The 17681-nt window shown below is 31.3% G+C and overlaps 2 protein-coding genes across 4 annotated transcripts in view; both read left to right on the top strand.

Moving 5' to 3' along the window:
* Positions 1 to 11041, top strand: part of LOC111642248 (WD repeat-containing protein 11-like) — a 35314-nt gene extending 24273 nt beyond the window's left edge. For both annotated transcript variants that reach the window (XM_023388557.1, XM_023388556.1), the window contains exons 8-26: positions 1355 to 1505; positions 3234 to 3433; positions 3577 to 3919; positions 4026 to 4110; positions 4199 to 4381; positions 4978 to 5086; positions 5165 to 5250; positions 7987 to 8107; positions 8169 to 8275; positions 8710 to 8824; positions 8892 to 9060; positions 9136 to 9370; positions 9438 to 9510; positions 9593 to 9709; positions 9820 to 9986; positions 10053 to 10245; positions 10314 to 10394; positions 10465 to 10609; positions 10681 to 11041. In XM_023388557.1, the coding sequence (XP_023244325.1) occupies positions 1355 to 1505; positions 3234 to 3433; positions 3577 to 3919; positions 4026 to 4110; positions 4199 to 4381; positions 4978 to 5086; positions 5165 to 5250; positions 7987 to 8107; positions 8169 to 8275; positions 8710 to 8824; positions 8892 to 9060; positions 9136 to 9370; positions 9438 to 9510; positions 9593 to 9709; positions 9820 to 9986; positions 10053 to 10245; positions 10314 to 10394; positions 10465 to 10609; positions 10681 to 10829 (2829 nt within the window). In that variant the 3' untranslated portion in view covers positions 10830 to 11041. The remainder of the gene's footprint in view (positions 1 to 1354; positions 1506 to 3233; positions 3434 to 3576; positions 3920 to 4025; positions 4111 to 4198; positions 4382 to 4977; positions 5087 to 5164; positions 5251 to 7986; positions 8108 to 8168; positions 8276 to 8709; positions 8825 to 8891; positions 9061 to 9135; positions 9371 to 9437; positions 9511 to 9592; positions 9710 to 9819; positions 9987 to 10052; positions 10246 to 10313; positions 10395 to 10464; positions 10610 to 10680) is intronic.
* A 715-nt stretch (positions 11042 to 11756) lies between these two features.
* LOC111642251 (phosphatidylinositide phosphatase SAC2-like) overlaps positions 11757 to 17681 on the top strand; it is a 39057-nt gene continuing 33132 nt past the window's right edge. The window contains exons 1-2 of one of the 2 annotated variants that reach the window (XM_023388568.1): positions 11757 to 12000; positions 16601 to 16681. In XM_023388568.1, coding sequence (XP_023244336.1) covers positions 11904 to 12000; positions 16601 to 16681 — 178 coding nt within the window. In that variant the 5' untranslated portion in view covers positions 11757 to 11903. The remainder of the gene's footprint in view (positions 12001 to 16600; positions 16682 to 17681) is intronic. The other variant, XM_023388569.1, reaches the window with a different exon arrangement.

Genomic DNA, 17681 nt, shown 5'->3' with positions numbered 1-17681 from the left:
GCACTTGGCGAATTACGACACTGTTTATGTACGTGATGGAATGCATAAGTTTTTTTATTTCAACAACGTCTCACCCAGCACAGTGGTCATAAACTCTTAAATATATTTTACGTAGTAATAAAAATATAACTTGACATACGTATTTATAAATAATTTATATTCAAATTACATCATGTCTATGACCAAGGGCGGCATAAGCAAGGACGACGTGGGCCACCGCCTATGCCTCGAAGGTTTATGCATTACTTAAAAGCCGCGAACGCGGCGAAAAAATTTTACTCGTCATAAAACGATAAATAGTTTGTCAAATTTTTATTTATAAAAATGCAGTTTCAACTGCTTTTTATTTTATAAAATCTGTCTTCTTGCGCCAGCAGAGGGCCTTTTAAGCAATAGGTAGTCTGTTAGCGTTTGTCAGTAGTAGCCAAATTCAATATGAACGTTTGTTTCTTGAAAATTTGATCATGATTTAAATACAGTATTTACTTTTAATATTACCGATATGTCATCGAAAAGAAAATGTGTTGTATTATCATTAAAAGACAAATTAAAGTATTTGTTTCGATTATCCGGATTTTCCCTTATCCGGACTACCTTCATCCCCAATTAGTCCGGATAATCGAGGTTCTACTGTATATTATTCATCTGCTCCTGATCATTCTACATAGTCCCAATTATTGCGCAATATGCATCAGTTACAATTCATTATGACAATTTCATGACCACTTCATATCACAGATGGCATCATTTTCAGTGTAATAACCTCATTAAAGCAGCTTTTAAGATTCAAAACATTTTTACTGCTTTTTTCCATTCCATCTTTTCTCTTGTAGTTTCAATAAATTTAGTCATGGATTCATCTAAACTTAAAAAAAATCAGTCAAACTCAAAATAGTAATAAAAAAAATGGGGGATTCTTCCTAGAGGTTTGACTTAGGAAAAGGGAATGTTTTAGACAACATGGCATTGTCAATTATCATGTCAAAAATGGTTAAAAAAGCATGTAATCCATTAGTTTGTTTCTACTACTACATGTTAATGAGAAATGATTTTTTATCTGATTAGAAGTAAAATGATGATGCCACAAATTACACTTTGACAATTTTGTGAATAGCAAGAATAAACATCCACACACTTTTTGCAGATGAGAAATTTTAACTCATTTTATGAGATTGATGTGAAGTATTTACTCCACTTATTTCTAGTCTGCAACACTTCTTTTGCAAAATAAACCTGCATTCTTACTTAGGGGTAGGGATCTGACTTTAATGCTTTTCTTATATTAATAAATTCCTAGATGAATATAATTATTGCAGCTGTTAGATGTGTTTTAATTTCACATTTTATGTTTTAGACAGTTGGTATTGTTGCTGTAGATTGGTCTTCGCCAATGACGCAGCTGTATTCTTGTGCCCAGAGAGATGTTTTATTTTCTCTTCATGAAACAGGGAGCATTGGAGTCAGAGTAAGACATCGAGGCAATTTGGCATCTAACAGTCCTGATGGTGAGTAAATTTAATCAAGTCATAAGTTTCTTTATAGTGATGATATTCTTCAATGTTAGAAGAAATCCTTTAGACTGTCTCAATGAGTAAGGAAAAGTATTGACATTTTGCAATTGTTAAATGAATTTAAATGATTGATGATCTTATATTATTAATTTATAATCTATTTATAATGCAATTTTTGTTAGAAAACTAATAAATAATATAATCTATAGTTTCTGTTATAGCTTTGATACTGTAATAATATAAATAAATGTCCAATAATATATAAGGGATGTTCAAATGAAAATGAGAATTTGCCCTAAATTCTGACATCCCTTTCTGCACACTGCCATCTTTACTCTTACTAGAAACAGACAAGTTCAGATGATTGTAAGATGTAGTCATTAGATAAGTTCCTCTTGTAGACTTGTTATAAAACATCTCAAGGAACATCTGTTTGCATTGAACAAGGAATTCAACTAGACTGGCTGGTTCTCCCAACAGCCAGCATACTTGTTTACTACCTAGTAGTAGTTTTTAACCTAGTAGTTGAATACAATCCTCATAGAACTAGGCTAGTTTTTTGAGAATGGTATTGTAAGTTTGCCGACATTAAAGGGGGAGACAATTTATCTCGTGTCAGAATGAGCCTAAGGGAAACCGCGTATGTGGGTGGTGGCAAAGGAGGCAAATGAAGAACAAGTGTTTAACAAAAGAAAACCCGTTTATTTGTTCGAATTCATGCTTACATCGATATTGGACAATTCCAAATCCCGGAGCTCCTATGAACGGCGAAAGTTCGGGTGGTCGGTCGCAGCCCAGGCGGACGAGAAGGATCACTGGACAATACGGATGTTCGTTGTTAAGCTGCGGTGTCTGGGTGATCGGCGGTTACACAACACAATCTAAATCACAACAGTAGGCTTAATCCAGAGGAGACACTCTTTTGACCTTGAAGTTCCGATTTTTATAGTTTTTCTCCCACTGTTTGCATTTCGGATTGGTCCCTCGTCCCATTCCTCGCTTTCCGATTGGTCTCTCCTTTGTCTCTAGGTGCAAGACGAAACTTTTTCGGGTCGCAGGAAAGGTCTGATTCGAGGTGTCCATCTGATACCTCTTTGTTGACTCTGCTCAGTGATTGTTTTTAAAACAATAACATTTGCACATTAGGCTGTTGTTTATCATTTCTTGACGTCTAAGAATTTAACGATCAATTTCACCTTTCATCTATCAAAAATTCCCCTATTTTTTTGTTTGAAAAGCTTTATCTCGGCCAACATTTTATAGACACTCGAGTCAAAGATTTACCTATTTATGAGTGCTCATGTTAGAGTTTGTCTTCCGCTAAGACCTTGACAGATAGTTTGTCTTCCGCTAAGACCTTGACATACTCGAACAGTCTCGTTTACATCTTGTGTCATGCAAGAATTGAAACATTGTACTCTGTTCTTCATTACTAAATCCATTGAAGATCTAGCTGAACTTATGATGGTGAAGAAAACCTTATTGCCTATTGAACATGAACATTTAAAAGAAAAAAGTCTATTTGGTCTTCTTGACTAGTATTCTTTATTATAGAAATAAATGACTATTTTTGGGCTAATGGGAAGAAATTTACTGCAGAAAAAGAACAGCTGATTGAAGTATTATTATTTGAATAGGCAGGAAAATTTTATTTTGGTGATAATTATATTTAATAATTGTCAAAGTAAGTAAAAATTCAAACTTCTTAACATTATCTTACAGCTGGTGATAGTTCTTCGATATGTTCTAATGAAATGTATTTGGAAGTGAGTTATGATACCCGATGTCAGTCGGATCCTCTGCGACTCACAAAACATGCCAGAATCGTAGGAATGAGTGTTTGTCCAGTGACGGAATGTCGAGTGGCACTCCTGGTCAGTGACGGCCGAATTGTTCTGTTGGAGTTGCATGCCATAAAGCATGTATGCTGCTGTTTTACTATATACATTACAAAATATTGAATGTCTTCTAGAATTTTATAAAAGTGTTTAAATGAATATTAAACACATTTATTATAAGATTCTTAAAGTGTTTTCCTAGTTAAAAATATATTTTATTATTACAGCCAGTAGGAAACAACTGTGGGATTCCGTTATCTCCACTATATACGCCAGGATTAAGTGAATCGTTAGAAACATTTGAATTGCCCTCTTGTGAAAGTATCGATAATATAACTTCCATTCCATTACCTACTAAAACACCTTATCCACGGATGACATTAGCAGATAAAATTGGTTCTGCCAATTCTCCGGTGGAAAATTCTAAAAAGAATTGTTCGTCTGGAGTAACATTAAAGATGTTACTGACTGGTATGTTTGGTGGATTGGCACCTGTGCCGCACGTCATTCGTATGTGTCCTCCTGTTACATTTCGAAATTGGGCAGCTTACCATCCTTTACTAGCAGTTGGTATGTTTCTATAACATTTCTTATATTAGTTTATTCATTTATTACATATTATATATAAAAATCATGGAAATGAAATCATAAAGATTCATTTAAATTTAAATTTTAGGAAATTCAAATGGCAGTGTTCAAGTATTTAATATGGCTACAGGTATGACTGAAAGGGAATTCAGTTTACATACTGCTCCTGTAAGGTACAAAAGAGTTTTTGATGTGTAAACATTGAGTAACAAAGCTAATAGAGTAATAATTTATTTTAAAATATTAATATTATTATTTTAGGGGTATCGAATGGATTAGTCTAACATCATTTCTGTCTTATGCTCATCCTAACTTGTGCAATAACATCGGACAAGTTCGGAATGAATTAGTATTCACAGACTTTCTTTCTGGGAGGACGCTTTCTCTTCGTTCAGACAGAAATGAAGAATCTCCAATAGAGATGTTAAGAGTGTCGTATCTCAGGTAAAAAAATTAACTGTCCTTGATACAATATATATGTTGTTTCAAGATGAATGCTACCATTTTAAATTATTGTAATTGTGTTAATTATTACTCAAGAATTATGTAACATATACCAATTGTTCAGTAATTGTTCAAGTTTCATCTCTCTTCTGCATTCAAATATCTTATCTACACCTTTAGAAAGTGCCATTAAGCAAAAATGGTGACTCCATAACATAGAAGACATTTTGTTTTGTGAAGGCAAAAACCTAGCTTAGAAAGTCAGAATCCCTCATTATTGTGCAACATGAGTAATCTGCAGGAGCTGTAGAATTGTGGCTTTTGTTGGAGGAGTGACAACAGATAGGCCATAGTGTGTATAGGAAGAATTTGAGTGTCAGTTGAATGTGTGCCATGTGACACAAGGTGCACACATTGAGAAATTGTAATGGTCAAATGTAAAACTTGACCACTTTTCCAATGTTTTAATGTACATTACAATGTTTTTGGATAATAATTAACTTAATTACAATAATTTAAAATGGTGGAATTCTTTTTAGAAGACTCTCTGTAAAGTTTTGTTTGATAAAGAAATGACAAGAATTAAAATATTTTAGACAGTATTTTATTGTGGTATTTAAAGAAGAACCATTTGAATTATGGGATGTACATACTTTAACTCTGTTACGTACAATGCCAAAAAATTTTCCCATAATTACTGCACTGGTAAGTATTATATTTATTAAACAAAAAATGTAAGTTACTTTAAAACAAAATTATTAATATTTTAAAATCTATAATTAGTCGTGGTCTCCTTTGCACAAAAAACCAGATAAAGGAAAAGAAGTGGAAACCACCGATTCGATTTCTTCTTTACCAGATATGCCACAGTAAGTATTGTGTTATTTCTTTGTAATATAGATGTATAGAAGATTTATGGATACTGAGAAAATGAGCATTATTTTTTATTGGTTTACAACATTTAAGTTTAGTTTACATTAGTGAAGTAATGTAGACTTAATTGGTAGAATAGAGAGGCAAGTCAAGAAAAGCATATTCACTTGACCAGTAAAAGCAGTTGAGTAAAGGGCAAGTCAAATGGTAGAGGAGACAGACAGTAGCTCATCCAGTTGTCCATAAAATTCAAGGTAACTTCCAACTTCACTCATGCAATATTTCATCTATCATTTGAGTGTCTTTATGGATTTTAGGAGCAACCTTATATCCACAAACATTTCATGTTTTTTGCATTCATTTCATTCATTCACATTCAATTGAGTCATCAATAAACATATTGTATATACCTAACATCCTCAGCTGCAAGTTCCTTGAGAAGTGAAGATGTGGTCTCTTCTTCCTATCCATTTATGTACCCACAACTTTTTCTCTTAACTCTTTCCTCCTCAATGACATCATGAACTTCATCCAATATAACATTATAAATTCTTGGCCAAAACTTTTTCTTTAATACAAAATACAGATGGTGCTGGTCCATACCCAACATTTTATGAGCAACTGTCTCTGCTGTTGTCATAATAAAATAATGTCTAAACACTAATGAAAAAATTGGAGTCGAGTACTGAATGAGTTACTTGTCTAATGTAAACTAGGCCTTAGAGATTTCAATATAACATTTTATTTAACAAAAATGATTTTGAATTTTGATTTATAGCCTAGATATTCCTTCCTTGACACACTATTGCACTTACATATAAGAGGAATAAAATTTACAGAGAACTTCTTTTTACCTCTGTCCTTACTCTTATAAATTTCTGTTTGTATTTTTGTCTACTACCGTGTTTATAAATATGACTTATTATACTGGTGTAGATTTTGAGTAGCAAAGAGAGAAAGTCTTAGTCAAAAGTCAAAACAATATCTTTACTTTCACCTGTATGCTTTTTTTGTGTGTTTTGGACCTGTAGACCTCTCTTCAGCAGGTTTACAACATTCTATAACAATTGTGTAAAAACTTTTTAAAACAATGATATTACACTCAACAGTATTTGAGATAAGATAAAATTATATTTTTTTTACCATTACTGGAAGGAAGTCCTGTAATGTTTTGCACAGTGAGGTGGATGAGCAGCCTCTAATAAAAGGTCGACTCTTCTGTAAAAGTGTTATTTTCCTGAGGTGTGAGAAAGGACATCGAAAGACTCATTATTGTGTAGTCTTAAACTGTATATTAATTTTACTGTCCAATATTAATACACCAGTAATACTGACATAAAGCATCAAAAAAACAGAGCATAACATACTTAACATAATGTTTTTTAATTTACACCTGTATAAAATAATAAAACTATTAAAAAATTTAAGTTTTGTACAGAATGTTAAAAATTCTTTATTCACTGATGTGGTTTGACTGTTTTTTCGGTTTGATGTCTTTTCATATTCTTATTTATTTTTTCTGTTATCTTTTCCACTGTTATTTCTGTTTTAAATACTTTTCTACCCATTATGCTTTCTATAAATGAAACTGTTCCATGATTGTTGACTTTCTTTTCCTAAATTATCATTAATTCTATTATCTCATTTTTTTTATATATGTTCAAATACAGTCGACCCCCCTATAATTACGATTCCTATAAAACTACGAAAAAATTGCTACCGGTATCCGTAAAAAATAGTAAAAGTTCCCTATAAACACCTCAAACGTCATAGGGCAGCCGAACTACTTTCCCGCCGTCCGTAGCGCCACGCTACGGAGAGATTTCTATCGTCTGGACAGTATTATATAAATTATATATAAATTAGGTACTTTATATATAATTATATATTAACTTATTGTAACTTTGTTATAATTAAATATATAATTTCTGCCGTCTAGCATGGCGCCACGCTACGGAGATTTTTACGCTAACTATCGTCTGTCAGTATGTAAATTAGGCACCGTAAGTCTAATACAGTACTGTAATTTTATACATTTCTTGTGAAAGAAACATTTCTTATTCAACGGCGATTAAAATTATTTATATTAATGATGTCTCCGAAGTTCAAGGAACTATTAGCAGAAAAATAAGTTATTAGAAATCGGCCGCGGTTTGGTGAGCTGTTCCGCGACTAAAACAATGTTGAGCAATGGCGATATCGAATGGTGACACTCGGTAAGTAATCCTACAATTTTTTATTTATAGCGTAGTTTATACGGATTATTTCCAAAAAATATATACGTGTTTTGGAAATGTTGAGTCGGATTAGTCTAGAATCGATTAATTTTATGGAAGAAAATCTTTCAAACAGCCGTAGTCCGTAAACTTGATACGTGTCGGGTTGTGATTGGAAGGATTCGTAAGAAATCGGATTCCTAAAGAATGGAACGTATCTCTATCTTATAGGGGGGTCGACTGTAATTGTCTTTTAAATCCATTTATTTCTTTATTAAGACTTTCTCTTTTTGTTAATCAGAAACTACACTAGTATAACAAACAAGGTATTTATAAACAAGCTTCAAGCAGACAATATAGAAACAAAAAAATAAAACATTAAGGACATAGAGGTAAAAAGAATTAATTGTAGAGAACTGTTTATTTAAAAACTGTGACCATTTACTTGGAAGCACTCAAACAAAACAATAATAATTTTGAATTAAATTTAATGAAAATAATTTCTATTTCTTTCAGATCTCCAAAATCAAACTTGCCTGTTAAAGAACACATCGTTTTTACCGACACTAATGGTCAGTTGTATCATTTTACCATCGAGGGAAATGTCGTCAGAGATGGATCGAGAATTCCTCCTGATGTAAATCTTTATTTTGTATTTTTGTTCTTTTTTGGATCAATTTTAAGTAAAATACTTGTAGGCTGGTATGGGGAGTATCACTGCCATTGTGTGGAAAGCAGATAAAATAGTATTAAGTGACGTCGATGGTAACTTGAATCTATGGGATATAAAATGTAAGATATCTAGGTGAGTATTGATTTTACATGCTCTATTTTAAGTTAATAATGATTTTTTAACAATGATTACACAATGAAGATTTTTTTACTGTTTTGAGTAATGAATATTTAAATCCAGTACTTTGGTATCCTACAGTAAAATCTGTCAAACTATATATATTTCTAATTGTCATTCAATATTTTCCCTGAAAATCCCTGCTTAAAAGTAAAATGCTTCTTAAATTAGAAGTTATCTTAAGCTTGAAGCAATATGATATGTAGTAGTAGTAGTTAGCTATCAAGTCCTGTTATAAGCAAGATTCCTGACTTGTTGCATTGCAAATCATCATATAAAAAATTCAATCCAATTTGATTTTTTAAAATTAAATTATAAAATAATAAATAAATAATCACTTTTTGTTTACAAATTTTTAAAAATTTATTTACATTTTTTATTTCATATAGTCGAATTCCCACACACAGAGGTTGGATTAAAAAAATTCAGTTTGGTCCTGGAAGAGGTAACATGAAGATATTACTCTTATATAATGATGGCGTCGATTTGTGGAACGTAGACGATGTAAGTATGATTTATGAGATATTTAAAATAAAATTATTTATTTAGTTAGTTAAATTATTCTCGTTAGGCTACTTTAATAAGCCAAATAAAATGCCCGCACGACATGCCGAGAATTCAAGACATTGACTGGGCGAGTTCCGATCGTCCCATTCTGGCAACTTCTGACGGATGCATTGTTGTGACTGACATCAATTTAAAACAGGTCACTTCAGCAATAATTGATTATCATCCAACTGGTTTGTGGAATACTTTAATTTCTTGTATGCTTAGTTATTTTAATTCCTTTCTTTACAATAATTGCCTTCCGACAGATTTCCCATTCTGTCCGCAAATCTTATCGACTAAGGCAGCTCTCAATCTGAAATGCATGCTGCAGCACCAACCGTGGAAACAGTTTTATAGCTTAAAATTTAATACAAGCGACGGATTTAATAATGACGATTTGTTTCTCCTGGAGAAATTAATGGAATCTGTCGATGACGAAGTAAAGAATTACCTCCAGGACTGTCAGTTCGGAGTTGCCGAACGATGCCTTCATGTCGCAAGGTGTTAAAATATTTTAAATTAATTATTGTTTACAGAGCAAATATTTTAAAATTTTACATTTCAATAGGCTTTTTGGAGATGAGGACGGATGTAAATTTTGGTCTGTTACACTTCATTATTTAAAAAGTAAAACATTTAAGGTATTTTCTTTTTTAATTGTTTTAATGTAAATCAACTTATACTGTAATTGTTTTGAATAAAACATTATTGATATCTGTTAAGAATGCAGAGGAGAAATCTCTGACAGAGGATAAAGATGGAAATTTGATAGTGGGATCATTTACTGATCAACCACTTGATACCAGCTATGATATTCTGTGCGACAATCAAAGCTTTAGGGTAATCAGTTTTATTTTTAGTAAAACAATATTATAATTTCCAGTTAATTACATGGAAATTAGCATTCCTTTTTAGCAGAATTTAAGCTTAATTTAAAAAAATTTTAACAGAAATTACAATTAGATAGAGTGTTATTGCACGACGTGAAACGCAGCACGTATGCCCAGACTCAGAAATGTGCAGAAACTCTCGTGTTGTTGGGGCAGACCGAAAGAGCCGTACAATTGTTGTTGGAGTCGGAAGCAGATAACGACGGATTTTACATCGATTGGTTGAGGTATTTGCTACGTCGTTAATACTTTAACGTAAAATTATATATCCGAAGTAAATGAATATTTTATAGAGCATGTCTGATAGCAACAATACAGTCTTCGGGAGCATCGCAGTCCGTCATTAAACTGGTGGCCACAAATCTTATCGCCAGCGGTAGAATATCCGAGGGAGTTCAACTTCTATGTCTTATCGACAAGGCACTGGATGCCTGCAGATACTTACAAAGTGCAGGACACTGGGACCAAGCCGTCTGGTTGGCTAAGGTTGGTATGGCGATTAATTTCGACCATACCAACCTTACATAACCAACACAAAATTAAAATATTCTTAGGCATCTCTGAATCAGCAAGAGTGTTTAGAAGTACTAAAACGATGGATCGATCACTTATGTACTCCACAAGTAAATCAAAGGGTAAGAAAATTAATATTATAATCACTTTACTCACTTTTTTAAGTTTAAATTTTTAAAACTGCATTTTAAGGGCAAGGCAGTCACGGTTCTGATTTCTCTCGGCCAATTTTGGAAGGCAATCGAGATGCTTCACTCATTGAAGATGACAGAACGTGCCGCAATGCTGCTACAGGCCTGTCGGGAGTTTGGGATAGTGACGAAGAACGAAACGACTTATATCCTTTATAACTCTACTAGAATTTTTTTAACGTTCATAGTTTATTAGTGTTAATCCTTGACGTTCCACCCTCGACGATAGATGCCGTAATGCTGGACTACGCCAGATACCTGCTGTCGATTGGCAACCATTTTGCCGCATCCCACTTTTGCACGGTTGCGGGCGAAGTGGGGCAAGACCTGAAAAGAGAGATCGAAATACTGTCGGAAGACACTTGAACGCTTTCGCACTACGTATACGAAAATTTCTCCATCGGTTACGGGAAGAACGTAACGATTACGTGCACCAAAATTATGAATATCCGCAATATAAATGTATATATGTTGTTACACGAGCACGATAGGGATCGTGTTTTTAAGTTATGCACGGAAGGGAACAAGCAGAATCTTGACTCAATTTTAATAAACGGGATACAAATTTGTATATAATCGAGTTAAACAATGTATACATATCTGAGAGCATGTAAAAAAAGTAATTGTTTTACATGATACCAAAATACATTTGTGATTGAGAAAGATTTGTTAATTGTGAATGTTTCGTGATTAAAACATTCCAAATATATATGTTTAAAAGATGTACAAAAAGTTTATAAAATAAATTTTCTTTGTTTTTATTTCTTTTATCTTCAATTTTAAGTCATTTCTACGAGATTTTACAATTTAAAACGTTTTTAAATTTAAAATTGCTAATTTTGCCCGAAGTGTGTCGCTACAGTCGCATTTATTCGTATTTCCGCTATCGCGAAATTCTAGCCAAACTATATAAAACCGAAAACGTTTCGAATTTTATTAAATTCTAAGTTAAAAATAACCGAATTTCATTTCAAAAAATAATTATTCGTACACGGGCGAATAAGAGAACCAATTTTTAACCCCAAGGTTCTAGGATCTTGACTTAACCCGACAGAACGTCGCCATTTTCCTGTTTTCTTGCTTATATTCTAATAGTACAGAAACCGAAAACGTTCTAATTTTTTTTTTAACTCCTAAAATTAGAAAAAAAAAGTAATGCAAAAATCGTAAATAAAATAAAGGCAGTGAATTAATTATAAATTTATTAATTTAAAAAAAAGTTACTGTATACACTATATATATACATACATATACACGCGAATAACCAAATGCCAATTCAGTCCGGCAGGGAGCGCACGTTACGATGTTTGCGTTTTTTTATCGTTTGGTTTTGTTATTTTTTATTTTTTTATTTTTACTTTACGCGGTTTGATCGGGTAAGTTAAGGAACGCGAGGAGAGGGAGGTTATCGATGTTCTCTTATATATTTATCATTTAAAAATGGAGTTGTTGATGAGCAATGATTACTTTATACTCGTCGACGGATTGCACAGTTTATGGTGTAGCAGAATCGACGGAAAATTAACTGCAAAGAAAGGTAAACTCGATTCATCTTTAAGCTTCTTTCCTTCTCCTTCTACTGTAAATAATTGGAATATTTCGCGATTATCGGCCTTCTCCTTCGTTTTCTTGACCTACCGGCCTATAAAATTGATTAAAATTACGCATTTTATTCAATTTTTTTTTTACCAGAAACGCCGGTTTAAATGGGAGAGAACGCGTAATCCGTGTAGGAAATTAATTGTAATTAAGCGGGGAAGGGTTGCGAGTATTAATTATAATTAAATGGAGGAAGGCTGTTGGAGAGAATTGTGATGAAATGGGAAAGGATTGTGAGGAGTTAATTGTAATCAAATTGTGGAAAAAGACTGTGGGGATTAATTGTGATTAAATGAGAAAGGATCACGAGAGTTAATTGTAATCAAGTGAGAAAAGGCCGTGGATATTGTGATGAAATGAGAAAGAGCTGTTGGGATTAATTATGATTAAGGAGGAATTGTGAGGATTAATCATGATTAAATGGGAAAAACGTGATAGTTATAATTAATTGAGGAAGAATTGTGAGAATTGTTTGTGATTAAATAGGAACAGGTGATGGGAATTAATTGTAATTAAACGAGGAAGTATTATAGGAATTCATTATAAGAAAGTGAAAGTATTGTAAGTTAATGAGAAAACTAATAAAAAAAATGTAATAATTTTGTAATTATGTAGCAAAATATTTATATAATAATAATTTTATCTTGATAGTTCTTCAGCTGGAATATTATGTATATAAATGTTTATAGACCTAGATCTGATGCTGCTGATCTGTATCGGGATAGCATAAACACAAATCCTGTATGATTAGTTAACTGGAAATTATCAACATTGGGTTGTGGCCATGTTTTTATGCTATTTATCATAAAATCAGCATCGTTATTGTGATAAAAATACAAAAAAGCTTCATACAGACTTGAGTTATATAACCAAAACAGGTTTGTATGTATGTATGTATGTATGTATGTATGAATGAATGAATTTTTGAAGATATAATTTAATGAGTTAATGTAGGTATGAATATGTAAAAAGAATAAAAAGTTACTCATTATTATTTGCTTTAGTTCGTTTAAGCGGGCCTTTTCTGGCCTCCAGTTTAGGTGCAGAATAAATGCTTATACTGTGTGTAAACATTACTTACCTGTACTATATCTGTGTAATGATTATACAGAGTTAGACAAAATGTATATTCTGATTTGGTTTACATAATTCAGCAGCATTGTTGATGCATGTACAGCATACATACTTGGGTTGGATGAGGAAGAAGTGCTGTTAATAATCATGATGTTGTGGTCAGCAGAATATTGTGTGTTTACCATGGAGATTTGCTTTAAAAATAATGAGTCTCCCATTACTCTCTCATCATCATCCTCATGCTACTTCAGGTGGGGACATCATGACAAAGTCCTCAACCATCAATTATAAGATGATGAAACAGTTCTGTAGCACAGTGTTGTGTCATAATGGAAAAAGCACTGGCCATCCAAGAACATGGCAGCCTCTCTACAGGTGCAGGAGGTCTGAAATGGGCTAATCCAAAGTCCTCAGTAATTGGCCATCAGGCACATCTTAGCACTAGAAATGTCGCATTGTTCCCTGCACCACATCATCTCAATGACCTGCATTTTCATCCTTAAAAATATTATTATTTAAACAAAAACTATCTTAAAATAACAGAAGAAAAAACTGAAAATTTTAGATTAAAATATATTTTATACTAGTCCTTATATATAAATACTAGTCCTTTCAATGATGTATTAACATCTTTATCAAACTCTTGGAGCATATTATGAATATCAAACATTATATTTGTAAATTAAAATTGCATTCAATTTTTTACAAAATTATTTCTAACAATTACTGCCTCATCTACCTTTTCAAATTTAAATCAAATCCTCCACTGTTCTTAATTCTGCAATGATTACCTGATACTTGATCTTCATTCAAATCATATTAATCTTTAATGCCTTTTAAATTTTTGATATTTTTTCCACCAATTTATTTATATAAGCCCACAGTAGCCAAACTGTGGCTTGCAAGACACATGCAACTCTTCTAGACCTTTATTTTGATTCCCGTATACTTATGCAACTTATTTTTATAAATTTGTAAATACTATTTACAGATGTATAATATTTTTGTAAGTTTTCTGACTATGAAGTAGTATAATATACACAGAGATTACAAGTTACACTTACAATCTCCGTGCATATTATACTACTTCATAGTCAGAAAACTTACAAAAATATTATACATATGTAACCTCAAACAGTCAACTGAAAGCTTGGGTGCACTCATAAAATGCAAGGAGTTAAATGAGCATTTACTTAATCAGTCAGATATAAAGTACCAGTAATGTAACAGTAATATTTACTGATAATTGTAGTAGTTTAATTATATATAATAGAGGATGCAGCTCTATTTCTGATAGGTTGTGTATGTCTCCTATCGTGACAAGGTTTCACCATCCCTGGTATAAGTCATTTTCATGCCAGTGACAATTTCCACATTGTTTACATTAATTTTCAACAATTTCTACATCCTTCTTTTTGCAGGCTCTCTTCATAAATTTTTAATTTACAAAAAGAATCTGAATTAAAAACATGGAGAATTTAAATTTTAAAAAAGGCATTCAAAATAGAAGTAACATTCTGTGGAGTTTGGAACATCGAAAGTTTTTCATTTTTACTCTAAAGATGGATGAGATGTTTCCAAATATTGTTAGTTTTAAAGTTGATTATAGAAAATTTTGTAATACTCTGAAGAAACATTTATTTATTGTAACTTTACATGAAACTAGTATAACAGTAGTTGAATTTTAAGTTTAAAATGACTTATATAATATAGAATGCATGTAAATGATGATATAAAAAGAATGTTTATCACATACTGTTTCTGCATCATCATCATCATTTATATATAGTAATTATGAGATATTTTGATCCTTCACAGTAATCTCAAGTATTTAACAAAATGTTTTTGTGTTTACACACTGATATGTATAGAGATATTCTGTAAGAATATATCTTTTAAGTGTTTTTTGAACAAGAACAAAGCAAAGAATGTTATAATTATTCAAGAAATAAAAATTACAATTATTTGTTAAACATAATTTTAAACTATGGGATGATTTTTAGGCTAAATTAAAGCTATTTTTTTAACTAATTAGATCATAGAATTTTGTTTAAAGATAGCCAGTTATGCTCCTCAATACAGCAATTAATATAAACCATAGTTTATATTAATTGCTGTGGTTTAGTTTAGAGTGTCAATAAAGTGTCAATTTGTTGAAATACTTTCTAAAATTGTCTCTAAACTATGGCACATAGTTTAGAGACAATTTTAGAAAGTATTTCAACTAATTACCAATTATATTTCATAAAAATTTATTTTAAAGTTTCTATGGTTTTTATTTTTATTTTGATGTATCGAAAATATAAGGAAAAATGCAGAAAATTCAATTGTTAATTGTTAAAAAAATGACAGAAAATTGTCTTCCTAAGTTGACATTTCTCTATTTGACAGAGATCAAATTTTTCTATTTTGTCTGAAGTTTAATTCTGCAATTAAATGACAAATGACAATTCAGGTAAATAGTCAAAATGACAGAATTATGATGTCATAAAACAAAATAATAAATAAACAAGTTATGACATTATTCTAAAAATAAGTAAATGTTTCATCCCGATGTTGATCTGCTTTAAAATATCACATTATTTAGTCATTACTCATTTATCTAATATTTATATTGGCAGGACTGTTAGAGTTTTAATTAAATATATTATAAAACAGATGATGATGATATGAGAATTTTTTAATTAGGCAAGAATTATGATTAATACTATTTAAAATTGACAAGATTTATGTTTTAAACCATTGTTTGTTTTAAAAAAAATTATTTAGATGGAAAAATCAAGTTGACAGCTGTCAGAAAGAAAAAAATTAAGCATCTTTAATAGTAAGAGCTCTTTTTCTAAAAATGTTAAGACTTAGAAATTCTCAGATGTTTCCTTGACTATCAAATATTCGAGCCTGTTTTTGGCACGTCTGCAGTCAAGTTCCACATGTTCAACACCTGTAGGCCCATAAGAATATAAGTTGAGTTGAGAATGCTCGGTCTAAAGATATTTATAAACTATTTTCTGGGAATTTTATTTAAAATTCAGTTTGTGCTTTTATCATTTTTTCAAAATACAGTTTTTAAATGTTTTAAGAAATATTTTATTATTTTTTTAATACATTATATAAAGAAATTATTTAAAAAATGAATGATGCTGATAACAATCTTGTGTGCATGGATTAGCATACAAAAAAATTACAGATAATTGATGAAACGTTTGATAAGAGCTCTCGGAAAGGTTTCCAAGCAGATTATTGAAAATCGGATCAAATTCTAGGAATTTCAAACTGATAACAATCTCAACAAATTGCTTCTCATACTTCTGTATAACAAATCCAGATCCATTTATTGAATGTATCTAAATTGTAAATTTGGAAAGTATTGTGATAAGAGAGAAATTTAAATTAATTTTGAATCTGACAATAAGATGTTTATACATAAAAATGTTAATAAAAATCTTTTAAATTTGTATTTTCAGCATCTCAAGTTTCCAGCGTACATAGTCCAGTGTGTTTGGGAGTAGTTTATGGAGTAATAGGAAAATTTCAAGTTCATTCAGGTATGTTTACATGGCAAATTATAGTTTTTCTTATTTCCAATTAGGAAAATAAGAAAATTTATTTTGCAAATATTAAAATTTTAATCCAGTAAAGATTCAAAGATGTGTTGCCATGCAATAATTTTAGAAAGAGTTGGGTTGTTTGTCTTCTAAAAGTCAATGGCTTCTGCAAGGTGCAAAAGTAAATATTTTTATTGGCAATTTACCATTAATTAGCTGGTCTTTGTGCTTTACAAGTTCTTCCAAAAGAAAACCAGACCGATTTAAACAATTCCAGACAAACTGACCAGTTCATTCAAAATCATATAGTTTGTTATGGTCACAGGTTCCTGCTTGTAAGTGTTTGAAGAGTTAAGAAAAGATTGAAAAAATATGTAAAAAATGATAAGAATGTATTGTCTTACAAGGTCAGATGTTAGGTATATAATGTCCTTGGCTGTTGTTCCTTCCACATGTAATGGTTTTTTTCTATTGCATAATTGTTTTTATTGTATAAGGTTATTACAGTTGAGATAAATTAAATTATTGTTTATAATTTCTTCATAACATAAACTCATGCTCAAGTACATATTTATCAAAATTAATTTGAGAGTATCTAAAGAGAATAATGAATAATTTAATTGATAAAGTTCTTGTCAGTACATTTTCACATCAAAAATGGGCTATTTGTAAAATACAAGAATTGAAGTCATACGAGATGCATTTGTAATCATAGAAGGACAGTTGACTTTGACCCCAGTTAAGACGGAATTAGATATTTGTGATAGATAAGAGGTTAATTTTAGCTTAATCCATAATGATAATGTCGTGTGTGTGTGTACGGAAGTTTGGTAAAAATTTGCTAATAGTCATAGGATATTTATGTTATGATTTATCACTTGATACGTACAGTTAAATGCATTTAAAATCTTCAGTTTATAAAGGAAATGAATAAAAAAATTTTTTTTAATTCTATAATTTGTAGAGACGTTAACGGTGTTACAGTAATTTATGTAAACAT

This window comes from Centruroides sculpturatus, unplaced genomic scaffold, assembly GCF_000671375.1.
Source record: "Centruroides sculpturatus isolate CEXI.00-Female unplaced genomic scaffold, Cexi_2.0 scaffold1587, whole genome shotgun sequence".
Classification (NCBI taxonomy): Eukaryota; Metazoa; Arthropoda; class Arachnida; order Scorpiones; family Buthidae; genus Centruroides; species Centruroides sculpturatus.
This window is presented reverse-complemented; position numbering and strand designations above follow the sequence as displayed.